This window comes from Oryza glaberrima, chromosome 2 (genome assembly GCF_000147395.1).
Source record: "Oryza glaberrima chromosome 2, OglaRS2, whole genome shotgun sequence".
Lineage (NCBI taxonomy): Eukaryota > Viridiplantae > Streptophyta > Magnoliopsida > Poales > Poaceae > Oryza > Oryza glaberrima.
This window is the reverse complement of record NC_068327.1, coordinates 7,790,170-7,808,246: the sequence shown is the minus strand read 5'-3', so window position 1 is coordinate 7,808,246 and position 18,077 is coordinate 7,790,170. Positions and strand designations below refer to the sequence as shown.

The following is an 18,077-nucleotide window of genomic DNA, read 5'->3' as shown; positions in this document are numbered from 1 at the left end:
GGTGAAGACGACATTGCAATTGTAGTTGGGACCCGCGCCGCACTCCCCGCGCACGCAAGTCCATGATGTGAGCGCTCCCGGCCGTTGGGAGCCACGTCAGCCGGCGGCCTCCGCCTTGAGCTTTTCTCCGCCGACCGACACTATTCTCCCCACCCATTGGTGGATGCCCTGGAGGTTTGGGTTGAGATGGGAGTAGAGGGGAGTGAGGTGAAAGAAGATTGTCGATTGACTTGTGGGGTCTACGTGGGACTCAACCGCACGTCAACAAAACCAGAAAGCAATACTACCATATCAACAAAACCAGAAAGCAATACTACCTTGGGATCAAAAGTGATCCGGTTTTACAATATTAGAGGGTTAAGTACCGTTTAAAACTCAACGACAAGATAAGGACCTTAGATGAACTTTTTTGGGAGATGAAAACATTCCAGCCTCATGGGCCTGTGCATATGAGTATACGGCAGCAGAGCGCTGCACGACCTCCGCCTCCCCTATCCGTCCCGTCTCCTCGCCCGCCGCCCTCGACTCGCGTCTCCTCGCCTGCCCTGCCGCTGGCATCCTGCTAGCAGAGGTGGCGCCGGCGTTCTCCTGCTCCCGCCGCATTCGCTCACCGGTGAGCATCCTAATCCATCCCATCCGGCCTCGGCCTCGGCCTCGAGTTTCGTCTCCTCGCCTGCCGCTTGCGCCGATCCCCATCCTGCGAGGAGAGGTGGCGCCCGGCGTCCTCCTGCTTCCACCGCATCGTCGCTCGCCGGTGAGCATCCCTCCCTACCCACACCTCATCAGCTATTCTGCGTTATCCCTCGAAAAAGTTTGGGGGTTCAACCGAAACAGGGTTAGATCTGCCTCTGCCCAGTTCCACCTACTTTCAACTTGTTAATTTTGATTTTTGTTTTTAGCCGATGTAACTTTGTTACTGAATCTCATCCAAACACTCTTAGAATAGTTGCATTAGAACGGAAAATGTTAGAATAGTTGCATTAGAACGGAAAATGTAAGCTCATAATTTGTACTCATCCAAACTCACATAAATTTCTTAAGAAGAATCTATACCACAAACTACTCATAGCACACAAAATATCTTTTTATTAAGGTATATTCTTATAAGGAGCTTTCATTCCACAAAATTTTCTAAAAGACATACTGTAACACTTGGCATTAATCTAATTTAACATTTTTTTCTTTATTAGGTTATAAATTTTATAAGACATATTGTGCCACTTGGCATGAATCTAATTTAGCATTCTTTCTTTATCAAGTTATAAATTGAAACCATCGAATTTACTTTGTCTTCCCGTCTCTAAAACATTGTGATATATCTATAATATTTTATAACTTTTAATATTAAAAATAATTTAGACTAATAATATAGATATTTAAATTAGGTAATTAATAAATTCAAATTAACTATAGTTTAGAATAAAAAAAACAAAATGATATATGCCAAGTACAATCTAATAACAATAGAATGTTAGAAACAATGTGAATTCAATATTTTTATAAAGTTTAAGTACGATTCATATATAAAATTAAAGAAAAATGTAAATTTATATTTAAGTGATAACATAATAAAATGCAAGTTAAAATTATTAAAGGAAAAAATATTATTAATAAACAATGATATTGATGTATTTCTAAATATTTTCACGTTATTTTTATTAAATATCAATGAGTAAAACGGATGATTTACCGTATGATAGATTAATTATTAAAATTGTTTTCATCCGTTGCAATGCACGGGCATTTCGCTAGTGTATGAAAAGACTCTACTTTTGTTATGCTCCAATGATATGTATAGGTGCAATTCTCTATTTTCTTTGGACGTGTATGACACATTTCGCAAAGGCCCATTTTGAAAAATGGAAAAAAACATTAAGACGGTAGTTGGCCCACGGCCCAGTTGGCCCAACATAGCCCAGTCGGAAATGAGCCCACTTTAATCCTCCGGAAGCCGTACCTGCAGCAAAAGCCCATCCTTAACGTCGTGGAGCATGGAAACCCCATTTCCGCGACCACACCGAAACCCCATCCTTAACGTCGTGGAGCGTGGAAACCCCATTTCCGCGACCACACCGAAACCTTCTCTTATAGAATCCTAACACCTCTTAACCTCCATCGTTAACGTCGTGGAGCATGGAAACCCCATTTCCACGACCACACCGAAACCTTCTCTTATAGAATCCTAACACCTCTTAACCTCCCCCGCCTCTGCAGTTCGCTCCGATGAGGTAGCTGCTCCGGCTGCTCTCCCACGCTGCGGCGGCTGGGAGGGCCACAGCGAGGACCACCGGCAGCCATGTCGGGGGATCCAATGGGTTCGCGAGCGGCCGCGGGGGCGGCGATGAAACCTTCTCTTATAGAATCCTAACACCTCTTAACCTCCCCCGCCTCTGCAGTTCGCTCCGATGAGGTGGCTGCTCCGGCTGCTCTCCCACGCCGCTGCGGCTGGGAGGGCCACAGCAAGGACCACCGGCAGCCATGTCGGAGGATCCAATGGGTTCGCGAGCGGCCGCGGGGGCGGCGATGGTACGGTGGTGCCTCGGGAGTGGCTACGGAAGCTGTGGACCGAGGAGTTGAGGAAGCAAAGGGATGTTGCGAGGCGGTGGGGGTGGCGCGCGGTCGCGACCAGCGACGGCGGCGGTGCGGATTCGTTCGGCGATTTCGCCATGGCGCCGTCGAGGAGCTACCAGCACGACGATCGGGACCTCACGCCAGTAGAGGCAAGCGGGATTTATTTATCTGTTTATAGTCTGTTCCACTGTTATTTTGCACTGTCATTCAACATAGTCTGATTGTTGATGCTATCGTTGAATCCATATACGTTTTGCAACTATGACATGTCAGATTGAAAGAGTGAATGATGAATTACTATACCCCAATTTTGGAATTGCTGGTAAATTTCTATTGCAGAATAGTTGGATAGGTTTGAAGGGTATAGGATATAGGATGAAGATGGAAACCAATTTTTTGAATGAACAAGATGGACACTTTTGTGGGCAGGGGGGATGGAAGGATATTAACCAATCAGTTAATTGTCTATATTTATTTATTTACCTCTTTACAGTTAGATTTAATGGTCAATGTTTATCCTACATGAGCTGTTTCATCATGTTGAAATTATGTGTAATCATTATCTAGAGTTACTTGATTAACTGAGAGTACTTTCCTGTGGGTTTGCAGGCCAAACTGAAGCCTCTCCTCTCAAGGGCCAACCTCCTGATCGCTAGGGACATAGAATGGGCAAATATCATGTTGGCTTTTGAGCAGGTAATGTATCTGTGAGTCATTTACTCATTTACGTGTACTGAAGTTGCGACTCTAGGATGCTTCTCTTGCTGTGTTTGGAAATGAAATAGTAACTGTGTTCAATTGTCCTTGCTATTTTGTTTTTGTTACTGTATAAAACAACAGGCAATTTTCATGTGATTCAAGGAGGATAGCACATACTTGAATAAGTGCTTCGTTTCTCGGCTAAAAAACTGAAAAAAGTGACATAATTCATTTTACCAGCAACAAAGTTACACAATTCATTCTGTGCTTCCTGAATATATGCACATTTATTTGGGACATTGATATTTTCTCCCAGTTATTGAATTATGTCCTTTGATTGTTTCAGACTTTCAACCTGTTATCACTTACTGTTATTACTCATACTGCAGGAGAGTAGATATATCATAATGGATCCGCTCTTTCCTCAATCAGTATGTGTACTCAGATTTTCATTGGTTCCATTGCTGTATTACTCTATTGTTGTATTATTTTATTGTCTTGGCTTCATTATTGACTTGTATTTTTCGTCAAATTTCCAGCCTGTTGGTTTCATTCGAGAGAAAAGCAATGTCATATTTAGGCAGGTATGGCTTGTGATTAATTTATCCTAAATAAGTTAATACTTCCTGGCGAAAAAAAAAAGTTAATACTGTAGTAGTCCATGTTTCATGGCGTTGTTTTTTTACTTCAAAGTAACTTAGTGGAATAGAGACAGGATTTTGATTCTTTAAATTCTCTGCGTACCAGTACTTAAGTTCGAACATATATGATTTCCTGTTCTAAATATTAAACCAGTGTCATAAATTCATAATATGTTGAACTTCTCAAATTAACTATTATGCTATGTGATATTTGTACTAGTGTGCTTAGTCAGCATCGACTTTATTTTATTTCTGTATAAAACATTATCATGGTCTCATATATCATGCATCATGTCCTATCGAGTTATGCATTTCTCTTCCTAGTGTTAAAGAACAGCTGTTGGTTTTTAGTGGGTTAGACAGATAACCCTTCTTTTAGCTATAGCACCGGTAACGACTCCTTTTCTTTTGTGTTGAATGATTTTTTGGTTGCTCTCTTTGCTGGGCAAGGAGTCTCTTGCCACCTTTTTCTTGTAATGATCAATGCTACAAACTTTCAATTAGGGTGGCTGTGATGTGGTATGTAAAATTTCATTATGTGTAGAATGTGGTGGGACTCATGCAATGTTATGTAGAATTTCAATGTGTAGAATGTAGTGTTATATAAAATTTCACAATGGAGTTGTAGTATCTAGCTGTAGAGACTGAGAAACTAGAGATATGGAAGGGAATGCAGGTTATGCAAGGCTGTAACTTGTGGGTGTTTGAATTTTTGTCAAAAAATATTTTCCCTCCCATTTTTAATCATCTAACATATCAATATGTTACCATGTTAAGTGGTTACTGGGATACTGAGGGATGGGTTATATCTGTGCTTTTGTTCTGTTTCAACTTAATGGAAACATACTTTACATCTTCTTTCAGAGAAATATCAACTACTTTATGTATAATTTGTTTTATGTAGAATGCTTTATGTATAATTTGTTTATCGATCTGGTAGATTTGAGGTATAGCATAAAGGTTAGATCATTAGAGAACCTGAGCTAGCTGTTGATAGCAGTAGTTTAAAAGGAAGTGTTCTCTATTGTACATGTTCGTCTTGTTTATTTGATCTGGCCTTGTTGTTGTATAGCTTTTCATTGTGATGATAAAAAGTACTCCCTCTGTCCCGAAAAAAATGAATCAGGACTGGATGTGACACATTCTAGTACAACGAATCTGGACAGAGGTACGTCCAGATTCATAGTACTAGGATGTGTCACATCCAGTACTAGGTTGGTTTTTTATGGGACGGAGGGAGTAAATATGTATCAAGTTTGTATAACTGTCGTGCAAAAAGGTCATGTGTTTATTTACCCATTCCATATCTTTGATGTACAAGAAACATTTTGCTAATGTTTCAGCTATTTCGCTCAAGAAGGCCATTTGTTGCAGAAATTACTGATGCTATGGGCAATGAGATCTTTACGGTACTATTTTATAATAAAGCTATTACTGCACTCCTTTGTAAATATGTTCTTACACCATTTATTTCAGGTTCGACGGCCATTTTGGCTTATCAACAGTTCCATTTATGCAGAAGTGAATGGCAAGGTATGCAAAACTTCTTTACTTGCTTGTGCAAATTTATTTAGATGGGAATTTTGCCCCCAGATAAATGTGCAGGAATGTACTGACATTGTTTAACGGTTTCAATTTGGTTAGGAGGTAGGTGTAGTCCACAGACGTTGGCATCTCTGGCGTAGAATTTATGACCTGTACTTAGGGTAATTTGGTCTTCTGATCTCTGCATTTCCTTGTCTCTTCGACTAGACTCAAATTACTCAATTCTTTGTGTACCTTTTAGTATTGCTTTACTGCCTGACACTTGATCTGCCACCTTTTGGGTTCTTTAGGAATAGGCAATTTGCTGTGGTCGAGAATCCTGGATTTTGGAACTGGACCTTTACTCTCACAGATGAGGATGACAATGTACTAGCCCAGATTGATCGTAATTGGAGGGGAATCGGTTTTGAGGTAAATGTCTTTTCTAGTAGAGAATTGTCAAATAATATGCATTTTCTTTTATGTCGGTGGGCATTCCATGCTTATCTGACAAGAAAAACTAGATACATATAGATTCATTATTTACAGATTGATAGTAAGAGCTGCCCTTCCAAATTTATATGACGGTGTTGCTTTTTTACATTGCTTAAAGTTTTTTTTTACAGAACTCGTCAATTACACAGGACAGACTCATTGTGCAGTAATTTGAATTTGCTTTATGGTGACTCCACATATTTGTGCAGTTTGATGCAGCTGATGGCAGATGCCACACCCCACATCTTTTCAAAGTGCATTTTTTTCATTTGTTGCACTGCTACTTCTAGCCTGCATAAATAATGGGACTGAGCTTTTAAGGACTGAATGTATCATTATTCCAAAAAAACAGGACTGAATGTATCTTTGGTTCACTGCAGCTCTTCACAGATGCTGGCCAGTATGCAATTCGATTTGGTGATGCAGGACTAAACCGTAAATTTGGTCTCGCTTCAGATGTAAGTGCTGTTCTCATTTTAGTACTTCACAGTCCACACACAGCTTGCCTACTTAACTGCTATTTACCTGATCGAGATCCATGTCACAAATGATGGTCACAGATCGATGAACTGCATGTTGTTCGCCAGTTGACTTTACCTGAAAGGGCTGTTGCACTAGCTCTTGCGGTGTCTCTGGATTGTGATTATTTTTCTAGGAGAGGTGGCTGGTAAGTGCCGTGTGAACTTAGCCTGTGGAGACGGTTCCTCTGTAAATTTTGGTTTAACTACTGTTATTGGGAAACTGATTGAAATGCCTACCTACTGTTGTGAAACTGATTCAAATGCCTTTTTTCTTTCAGGGGACTTCCTTTCCTTATTGCCACAGAGTAGACACATATGACCCACTACTAATATAAAGGATTTTGAGTTTTTGTTTGCAACGTTTGACCACTCGTCTTATTCAAAAAATTTTAGAATTATTATTTATTTTATTTGTGACTTACTTTATTATCCACAGTACTTTAAGCACAACTTTTTATTTTTATATTTGCAAAAAAAAAATTGAATAAGATGAGTAGTCAAACGTTGTAAGAAAAACTCAAAATTCTCCTTATATTGTGGGATGGAGGGAGTACCATTTTCAGTGCAAGAGGAAAACCAATGACCTTCGCATTGTTGATTAGTGAAGAAACTTAATGGGTCTACTATTTTACGCGATTGAGATCGTTACCGAAGCACGAAACGTTTTTTTGTGACACTTCATGTGCTCTGCTAACTTCACCTGCCTGCTAGTACGTGTGAATTTCGAAAGCTGATGTCACCCGGAGAAGTTTGAGCTTGACATCCAGCTCGGTTTCATTTTGCTACAGTACAAACTTGCAGTAGCTCTTCGTTGGATGGATCTGGTAGCTTTCAGGCTGGAATTTTTTTCCTTTTTAGATTTTTTTTAATATTTACAGAAATAATCTATCGACCAAAAAAAAATTGCAGAAATAGCCCCTGCGGCCCCAATGGTGGGCGGCAAGCTGACGTGGCAGACGGTGGGCCGACCGCGCCGTCTGCCGCCGTCGGCCAAAATTGCGATTAGGCCCTTGCCGCCCATACAGAGGGCGGCAAGGGGCTAATTGCAATTTTGGCCGCCCATAAAGAGCTTGCGGCCGTACTTTTTACATCTGGGTCCCTTGCCGCCCCAATGGATTTTTCTATGTTATGTTAATAATAAATAAAGAAGTATTTATTGGTAAAACTTGTTAATATTGTTATAAAAATGTATTGAAGTTGGTTGTTGCGCAATTTCATATGTTAAGTGAGGTATTATTTTGTACCTTATTCGACGTATTAGTACTCGGATAATTTGTATAGGCCTATCGCAGTCTGGGTCGTAGAAACATTATATGGACTTAAACAAGGAGAATGATGTAACATGAAGAAATAGTAGTACAATTTGAACATGATACAACTATTTGCATTGCGGTTACATAGATGATATTAGATTCGAACTAGGAGGGAGGTAGTGCAATAGTTGGACAGAACGACGATGTAGTAATGGGACAAGGAAGCATGACAGTAGAAATTTCAATATGCCAAGTTGTCCGATAATAGCTAACCCCTACGTGAGGATCCCTCTCCTCTCTCAAACCGCGCTTAAGTAACCCTGTATTGCTCTGGTAGTTCAAGTTGCACAACATGGCTAGGTGGAGTTAGAACCCTTCTGGTGTCTATCCATTCTCTGTATTGACATCTCCTTGGTGGTTCCTGTGTGAGGAAAGAATAGATGTAAAGCAAGCAAAGTTAGTAAATGTTGTGAGAAAATAAGGATTCATGTAATCAAAATATTCTTACCATGAAATCGTCGTCAAGAATATTTGGACAAACAAAGAACCTTAGACCCAATGTTATAGGATTTATGGAACGAAGAACTTGACAACGATCACCACACATCTTGGACGGGCTTCCCATGGAGGGAGTGCCGTAGTTAGCACCCGCCAGTCGCTTTGTTGTTCACGACATTGTCGTTCATAAGCCGCTTTTCTCTGTAAGTATTGCTCAGTACTTTCGGATGCGAAATACCAGCGACCTTCTTGTAAACAAGTGGTTAGGTCGAGAACGGGATTTTCTGTATCGATCCACTCGATGTATGCGCAAGCCGTAGTGCGGGTCTGCCGAATAGAGTAGTATTATGAAGAATAAAGCGATTGCCCATACGGAATGAATAAGCATATGCAGATAATAAAATACCTCACGGTCATAGTTAGGGCACCTAAAAAAGCGCCTTCCTCGAATATCAGGATTCCTCGAAGCCATTAGTTGGCATCGATCACCGCATAGGCAGAGAGGACGCTGGCACCAAGGTGGTAGCAGGTATACACAAGGATCGCTACGCCAGTTCGGATCCTCAACACCCCGGCGTCTAGCCATTGACGAAAGCCGGTCGGATTTGTAATGAAGCAAGTGGGGAAGAGAGTACTGAATGCGACTGAGTTCTGAAAGATTGTGAGGTCTCACTCGTTAAGGCGACTTATATAGGCGCAAAAAATCGAGTGATACCCTAGACATGTGAACGTGGTGGGGTATGGTGGGTACGCCTGATTGGCGCCGAAAGTTACATTGGTCGTATGCGCCAAATGGCGGGCAAATACTCGTATCGCACGCGAATAAAGGAGGCTGCATCGGTGCGGCAGAAAGTAGTCGTGCATGCACCGAAAGGTATCGTGCATGCGCCGAAAGGTATCGTGCACATATAACAACAATGTATTCATTACACAAGCATACAGTACTGGAAAGTGAAGCAAATAAACAAAGAGAAGACTGCTCTACTGGCCCTGCCCCCGCGCTGCGACCACGCTTGGTCCTCCGGGCCTGTGCTCGCACGTGGTCCTGGGAGTAGGTGAAACGATCCGGTGGCACAACACGGGTAGCACGAGTGTTCCGCGGAGGAGTGGCCTGCGCCTGGTCCTGCGTCTGCACCGGCGGTGCGCCTCCTAGCTGTGAGGGGCCGATGATGTCCTCTATCGAGCCTGAAGCGAAGTCGAAGTTAGTGATGTCGAAGAGCAAGGTAGAAGGCAGCAAGCGGTCCGACGAGGTCCCAGCATGGTCCAGTGGTGGACCCTGACTCGACGTGCCGGCTGCCTGTGACGAAGTCCCGGTGTACTGCCAGAACTGCGCTGAGTGTGAGGTCGACGCAGCTGCCTGAGACGCTGACCCTGCAGCCTGCGAGAAGTGGGCGGCCCGCGTCATAGCGAACTGGGCGAAACCTACACATCGACAACGGGACCCTTGTAAGCTAAGACATAAAATGCATGTAAATTGATTGTCGAAGTAATGTTGTTTTTTTAAGTACCTGTGGGGGGCACAACAGAAGGCCTAGCCAAGGAAGGCGGGGTACTGAACGGTGCACGAAACCCTGAAGCAATCGGCAAGTGAAACGGCTCACTTATATGTGTGAGGCATGTACAGAAATAGTAATAAAAATACTTACCTCCGTGCGGAGGGGGAGTCGGCCTAGGAACGTGCGCAGCTGGACGGGGACTAGTCAGTACGGGTGGCCGCTGTACAGCTGCGTCTGCCCGAGCAATGTCGTCTGCACGACAGGTGAGCACTCGGAGAATCGAGCGCATCGACTCCACCATCCGCGTGTACGTCGTCAGGTGCTCCTCTATGGGTACCGGAATCCCCGCGCCTAAACGTTGGATCGTCGTTGAACCGTCAACGACGACCCGGTTGATGTCGTCGACCTGCATGGTTAATTTGTTCGTAAATATTCGTAAAATTTGATGAAGAGAAAGACATGAAAACATAAAGGAATGGTGCGATGCAGGGTACTCACAGCACGAGCGAAGTCCTGGTCGCGGTGCCTGGCGTAGAGGTCTCTAGTGCTCGCAACGTGGGGCTGCTGCTCCAAGGGAGCGAAGGTGACCCTAGTACGAGTGCGTGGCTGGTACCAGCGTAGGTAGGCCTGGTACGCCTCCTCAGTGTGTGGCTCTCCCTCGTGGTCCACGACCTCCTCGGTTGCGAGCAACCAGTCCTCAACAAAAGTCGCCAACTTGGCGGGCCAGTCGCCAGCTGACTGCTGACCCATGTTCATCGCCGCACTTGGTTTCTCCTTGTCTTTAGGACAATGCTTGTAGGTGTGCCCATGTTCATCGCATTTGCTGCAACGCTTCACCCTGCCAGCCTCTGACTCGTCCATATCGTTGCGGATGCGACGAGTCCTCCTCCTTCCAGCCTTGCCTTGGAGCTTCGATGGGTCAGGAATATTGAGTACTTCATCGTTAGTCTCTGTGAACTCCCCAGCTATGCCGAACCCATAAATCTCGCCACTCCATGTATGATATATTGCTTGCTTACTGAAGTACTGTGACACATATACTGCATCTGGTATGCCACACTCCGCTGCGGCAGCAATGACATGGGTGCATGGCCTGTGGAGCAGCTTTGGCTTTGAACAAGAGCAATGACATGTGCCGTCGGCTTTGAGAACACACTCCTGCTTCACTCTCTTGCGGTAGATACCCCTGCCTGCCTTATCTTGACATAGTATCTCAAACCTGTGTTGTTGGGTACCTTGCACTAGAGCTCGATGTTTCATGGCCTTTTTACGCAACTCCTCTAGCTTATTCTGCATGAAAGTTCCAAACAAAATGCTGTTGTTCGGCATAGAGGGAAGAACTGCCTGGAACCGATCCCTAAAATACCTGCATGTCCCATGTAAAATGAATTCCACTATGCCAACTAGTGGCAGTCCACGGACACCGCGCATCACCCAGTTGTAAACTTCTGCCAAATTTGTTGTCATTATTCCATATCTAGCACCACCTGTGTCATACGCCTTGGCCCATTTCTCTTTTGGTTCATGCAGAATCCACTGAGAAAATTTCCGAATCTCCAATCCAGTTCTTCTAACCAATGTTGGACTATCCGTTGGGAGAGGTCCAAGAGCTTGAGGAGGGTCAGCAACGACGGTCGATGGAGCCGCTTCAAGCTGATCACTGCATTGGCTGTCAACTCATCTAATCTCTTCCAAAGCTCATTGAATTTTTTTCTCCTGGTTCTGATTGCATAGCCTCTTGAACATGTTCATGAGCTCCTTGTTCTTGAATTGCTTGAAGAAATTAGCTCCCATATGACACATGCACCACCTACTCTGTACATCTTCCCAAACACCGGGGTATCCTCGTTCCATACTCCCAAACTGCAACTCTTCTATCGCTCGCAGAATGCCAGCGTGCCTATCATGTATCAGGCACACATTTGGCCTCATACCAACAACTTTTGTTTTAACCAATTTCAAGAACCAGTACCAGCTTTCGGTATTCTCACTCTCAACAAAAGCAAATGCCAAGGGCAATACCTGATTGTTCCCATCTACCCCTATTGCTGTTAGTATCTGGCCCCGATACTTTCCTGTCAAGAATGTCCCATCAATGCAGAGAACAGGACGACAGTTCACGAATGCCATCTTGCATGCATGTAGAGCTAAGAACGCCCTTTGCAGCACACTCTTGCCAGGATGTTCAATTGAGGGGAATTTCTGCACTTCGTAAGAGCTCCCAGGGTTTCTTTCCTCGATAACACCAAGCAAGCATGGCAAATTGTCATACGAGGCTTCGTAAGTTCCAAATCTCATCTCTATTATTTTCTGTTTGGCCCTCCAGACCTTGGCATAGCTAATAGTATACTTGTATGTCTCTTCGATGTGTCAGGATTATTGACCTTGGTTCATATGTGAGATTATCGATGATATGCGCATACATCTCAGATGCAACAAATGCACATGTAATGTTCCTGTGGTATTTCTGAACACCAGGTAGAAAACATGTATGCTTGGTAACGACTGACACTGTCCAATAATCCTTCCATTTCCCCTTATACGCGTGCACTCTCCAAGGACAACCATCTTTTTCCTTAACACACCGAACTTCATATTGCGACCGGTTCAAACTCTCTATGAAGTGACACTGCAAAATGTTTTACCGCCTCCTTCATATCTTCTGCTCTACTATAAATCGCTCCCTGAATAACCTCATTTTCTTTGTACTCCCATCTCACACTATCCTCTTCAGAGACGATCAGCCCAGAAAAATCCTCACTAGCCCATTCTGCTGGATTAATATCCGTCTCATCATCTGACGAATCACCTTCCTCTACACGCTCGTTGTCAGAATCCTCCCTCTCCATTTCATCCACAATGGCACCGACAGTCTCCCCCTCGTCGGCCACTCCACCTGGTTGAATGCCCACTGGAGCTACTACGCCCCGTCCTCTCGTGCGTTGACCTCCTCCACAGAAGTCTCATTTACTTCAGCACTTGGTCCCTCGCCATCATCCATGTTCATCTGCACACCTGGATCCTTCGGGTGAACAAACAGAAACAATGCTAGAGGCCACTCGCGTTGTAATGCATTTTCCAAATACCATCTCCACAGTCGGGAGTTTTGAACTGGCATTAGTTCCCAATAAAAACCCTCAGTTGCCCGACTTACTATAACATTGATTGTTATGTCACTTGTCTGTGGATCAACTCTCAAGCCCCTCATTAACCATCCTTTTATAGAAGGTACACTCCTCTCAGCCGGTCTATCAATTCCCCTTTCTGATACAATAAAATCTGACAGATCTATCCCAGTTGGCCCGTAACGGACGTTTCCTGGTCCATGGTAAACTTGGAATATTTGTTTGTTCGACATATCTGTCAACAAAATAACTAGATCATATTACTCTTTCATGCAATAAACATCTACAATGTAATATCTTCTTTTGTAAGCCAATGCAACGGTAATGTATTGATTCCAAACTAGCAGATCTACGTAGTTACCGATATCTACAATACGCACTTCTAGATTAGTACAACTAAAACCCTAAAAATATAATGCATTTATTCAAACAAATTTTTAAAAAATACACACTATTTAACTCAATAGTCACATATAGGATCTATGAATATTACCTGAAATCGGCGTCTAAATCCGGCAGGGCTTCGCCCCTTCTTCTCTTCTCCTCCCCTTTCTTCTTTTTTTTTCACTGGAATTGAGGAGGGAGGAATGAGGGCTGGGGGCTGGGCGGCAGGCCTTTTATAGGCAGCGAGGCCTGCCGCCTGGCCAGAGGGTGGCAAGGGGCCGCCTGCAAAATGGCCGGCCTCGACTGGCTTTTTTGCATTCGGGCCCCTTGCCGCCCCACCAGAGGTCCTGCAAAAAAACCCTCCCTCCGTCACCGCCCGTTCCTCCCTCGTTTGCCACGTCAGCTTGCCGCCCCAGAGGTGGGCGGCAGGGTCTATTTTTGTAATTTTTTTGGCCGATAGATTATTTCTGTAAATATTTAAAAAAAATCTAAAACCGAAAAAAATTCCATAATCCATGTATGATGGAGACATGCATTGAAGTTTCGGTTTTACTGCAGGACTCTGGTTCTATACCGTTGTGAGTGATAAATTACTATTTTGCCATGCGGCTACTCCTACATTGTACCGTCGTCAGAACTCGGAATCTATCTGGCTACGACTCACATAATCCAGTACAGATACAGTACTTTCTACAGGAAAAATCAAAATATCTCGTATCTTTTGCTTGGGCCTGTTTACTTGGTGAAATGAAAATTTTTAGGTGTCACATCGGATGTTCGATCGGATGTCGGAAGGTATTTTTGGACACGAATGAAAAAACTAATTTCATAACTCGCCTGGAATCCGCGAGACGAATCTTTTGAGCCTAATTAATCCGTCATTAGCACAAGTAGATTATTGTAGCATTTATAGCTAATCATGGTCTAATTAGGCTTAAAAGATTCGTCCCACGATTTATATGTAAACTGTACAATTATTTTTTTTTTATCTATATTTAATGCTTTATATATGTATTCATGTGATGTTTTCGGGAAAAGTTCTTGAGAAAACAGGCCTTAGGGGAGACGGAATCGAACTCTTAACACGCGAGGTGCCTTTGTGCGTGGAAGATGGAGGTGACAGGGAAGGAAAGCCGTCCGGACCAGGGAGAGCTGACACGGATCGGTGTGGGCTTTTCGTACAGTCCGACGTTCTCACTGTCCATATGGCCGAAAGGCGAAACGCTTGGGCTTTTGATTGTGGTAGGGTCTCGTGCTCTCGTTCTGCTTTGCCATCTCTTTCGCATTCACCGTCTTCCTACCTCTGTCTTCCTACATGCTAGACTGCTAGTAGTGCTACGAGAGGCGTCAGCTGTACTCGTCACTTGTACAGCTACTACTTTCACCGAATTGTTCTCGTCGGGAAGCGTGGGGGGCATCGGCGTGCCAGGAGTTGTTATTTCCAGGAGAACAGCGGTTGGTGCGAGCTTTTACTCTGGAAGGTGTAGGCACCGAGTGATGTTACGGCGTTGTTTTTTTTCCTTTCCTTTTTCATTTCAAAAACTCGAGCCTACTCGAATCCTTGCTCTACTAGTAGTAGTAGTAATTCAAAGGTTATTGAACTAGAATTTCGCAATACGTTAAACTATGCTCTATGCCACCGCTGATAGGAAACCCGAATAATCCTCTTGTCGTCTATTTATTGGCTTATTAGCAGGGGCGGAGGTAAAATATATTAGGGGGTGTCTAGGAACCTGGTCAAGAAAAATTATTTAGCTATACATCACCTATTTTTATCATGTGTGCACCTTTCAATATAAATTTAGACACCCGTATTAGCTTAAACTCAATCTAAAGTAGAGTAATTAAGTAAGTGACACCCGTCTCAATTCTATTCTAGCTCCGCACCTGCTTATTAGCCATAGAAAAATTTAATATTTTGAAACTGATTTTGGATTTTTTTTTTCATTGTAGTCCAGTTTTCATCTTGGTTTCTAGACCATGAATAGTACAGTAAAAGTTTTATCCATAATTATCTTTCGTTTAATTTGTTCCTGTGGCTTCGATTACCATCCATACCTCAACCGACAAGAGCAAGCGTGACCTGTCACTCCCCCTCTCCAAAGATAAGAGTAAAACTAAAGATGGAGTATCAAACGGTGGCACATATATATATATATATATATATATATATATATATATATATATATATATATATATATATATATATATGGGGCATGTACTCCCTCCCTTGCATAATATAAAGGATTTTGGGTGGATCAGCATGTCTAGATTCATTGTACTAGGATATGTCATATACATCTTAAATCTTTTATATTATGGTACGGCGAGAGTACTGTAGATATAGATATGGAAATATCATAAGAGACGAAACTATAATTGGGTCGAGCCTTTCTTCCTTCCGCTAACAGTACATTTAGTATAGTAGTACTTCCCTCGTCTCATAAAAACGAATCTAGGACACGTATTAATACTATAAATCTGAACATATATATATCTCCAGATTCATAGTTGTGTCACTTTTGATACTGGTTAGTTTTTATGGGATGGAGGGGGTAAGAGACAAGACAAACATTCTACCTATTATTATAGATCACCAACCTCTTTTTTTTTCATTATAGATGTCGGAGTAAATTGTAAACATGATTATTTTCTCAAAACTATTATTTTGATGAAACTTTATTATCTTGGTACCTGTCAATCATCATGTAAGTAAGATTTGCATTTGCAACGGCTGCGTTCGAAACTCAAGGTTCCCAACCTCTCCCTCGTTTTCCACGCGCACGCTTTTCAAACTGCTAAATGGTGTGTTTTTTACAAAAAGTTTTTATACGAAAGTTGCTTAAAAAATCAAATTAATCCATTTTTTTTAAAAAATAGTTAATACTTAATTAATCACGTGCTAATGGACTGCTCTATTTTCCGTGGGAAGGGGATGGGTTCCCAACCAATCCTATCTAACGCAGCCGCCTGTCATGCATACATAATTTGTTAATGTTGTAGTTTATTTATAAAATTATTTTCTACGGTTGTAGTTTAGTGAAATGTTCAACTAATGTTGTTTAGCGAAATGTTCAACTAATGTTATAACAAAATCGATAGTTTATATAAATAGTAGCAGTTTTTAAAATTTAGACATGATGTTAATATAGACTCTAGTTTACGCCTCGTCTTAAAAAAAAACTCAATACTAACTGTGAATCTGGACATATATATGTTTAGAATTTTAGCTAGTACTATATATTTATTTTAAGAGTAGTTCTAGATGTAAATGAGTGAACATTTGCAACATAGTGAAATCATTTTTATTTTTTTTTTGCTGACATGCCTTGTGTGGATTCCTTTTTGGAAAAAAAAACTGGCAGTAGTAAAATCATTTCAACGCGGCCAATACACTCGACACGGTCACACACTCACACACCACCGCGACGGCCTCTTTGCCTTCCCCATACAAAGGGTCCAGTCCCCGATGATCCAAAAAGGCACGAACCGCAGTGGATGAACCGCCGCGTCTCGGTTCTTTTTTTTTTTTTCCTTCTCATAAAAGCTAAGAGCAGGTAGAATAGTAGGCTATAAACTAGCTATAAACATATTTTAAAGAGATAAAGGAAAAAAGAGAAGAGCAGTAGGCTGCAGCACGGACTCTAAGACGTAATGAGTGTATGACAGGTGGAACCAGATATTAATAGTATAGTAAGCAACTATTGTATGAATTGGCTATTACGGCCGAGTTTAGTTCCAAACTTTTTCTTCAAACTTCCAACTTTTCCATCACATCAAAACTTTCCTACACACACAAACTTCCAACTTTTCCGTCGCATCATTCCAATTTCAACCAAACTTCCAATTTTGGCATGAACTGAACACACCCTACATTGGCTATAGATGATTTGGAGCTAGTAGTAGGCTATACTATTAAACTTGCTCTAAAGAGACTCCTCCTCCGCCATTAAACCCCTCTCCTCCTCTTCTCACTGATCACTCCGGTTTCTCCACGAGCAGCGATGCGACCACCATTAGACTCCATGTGACCGCGACTCCGGCGACTCCTCCTCACTCTTCCTCGCGAATGCTGGTTGCGGCTTTCTGCTACTAGCCTCTCCACCATTTGCTACTAGCCTCTCCACCACCCAGTTTGGTCGATGAGAGAGAAGGGCCCTTGCCGCGGCAGCGACATTGGGGACAGGGATTTGGGCGACATTGTGCTCTCCTGGTCGGGGAATTTAACTATTTGCCACTATTACGTTTGGCAATTATCCAAATACCCCTCTTGAATTTGCACTTAATTTTTTGCCCTTCTTAAGAGGAGGCTTCTTAACTATTTGCCACTTTTGCCCACGTGGCAAGCCAACATGGCAACATTGAGCGAAAAACGATGTGGGACCCACTAGTCAGTCTCCTTCCACTTCATCTCCCTTCGCAGGCCTTCTTCCTCACGCGCACCATCGCCATCGGTGCGTCGGCAGGCGCAACCGCCTGCACCCTCTCCCTCTCCCTCTTCGGCGCCTCCTCCGCGCCGCCACCTCTGCCTTCCCCTTACACCGTCCCCGTTGCCGGCCGCCGCTGAGCGCCGCCGCATCCACTCCTGATGCCGCCGAATGCCGCCGCGTCCACCCCCGACGCCGCCGCAATATCTCCCTCCATCGTTCGCCTCCCTTTTCTTGTGTTGTTGTGGTGCGGTGCAACTTGCGAGTGAGGGATAGAAGGTGATGGACGACGGCGGTGCACGGCGAGGTTTCCTGGCGGCGGTGGGCGTGGTCGTTTGGTCGCCGATGATGACCATTCTAGCGGTAGCCGGGTGCAGCACGCAAAGTGGAAGGGAAGAGAGGGGAGAAGGGGGCTTTACCAGGGGCGATGACGAGGTTCGGCG

General features: G+C 43.3%; 1 protein-coding gene across 1 annotated transcript; it reads left to right on the top strand.

The window, feature by feature from the left end:
• Positions 1 to 464: 464 nt before the first annotated feature.
• On the top strand, positions 465 to 7,616 carry LOC127763922 (altered inheritance rate of mitochondria protein 25-like). Its single transcript, XM_052288729.1, has 12 exons — positions 465 to 754; positions 2,397 to 2,720; positions 3,181 to 3,267; positions 3,660 to 3,701; positions 3,810 to 3,854; positions 5,255 to 5,320; positions 5,388 to 5,444; positions 5,556 to 5,617; positions 5,747 to 5,867; positions 6,311 to 6,388; positions 6,491 to 6,597; positions 6,730 to 7,616. The coding sequence occupies exons 2-12, from the start codon at positions 2,406 to 2,408 to the stop codon at positions 6,758 to 6,760; spliced, it is 1,011 nt and encodes a 336-aa protein (XP_052144689.1). The 5' UTR covers positions 465 to 754; positions 2,397 to 2,405; the 3' UTR covers positions 6,761 to 7,616.
• The last annotated feature ends 10,461 nt before the right edge of the window (positions 7,617 to 18,077 follow it).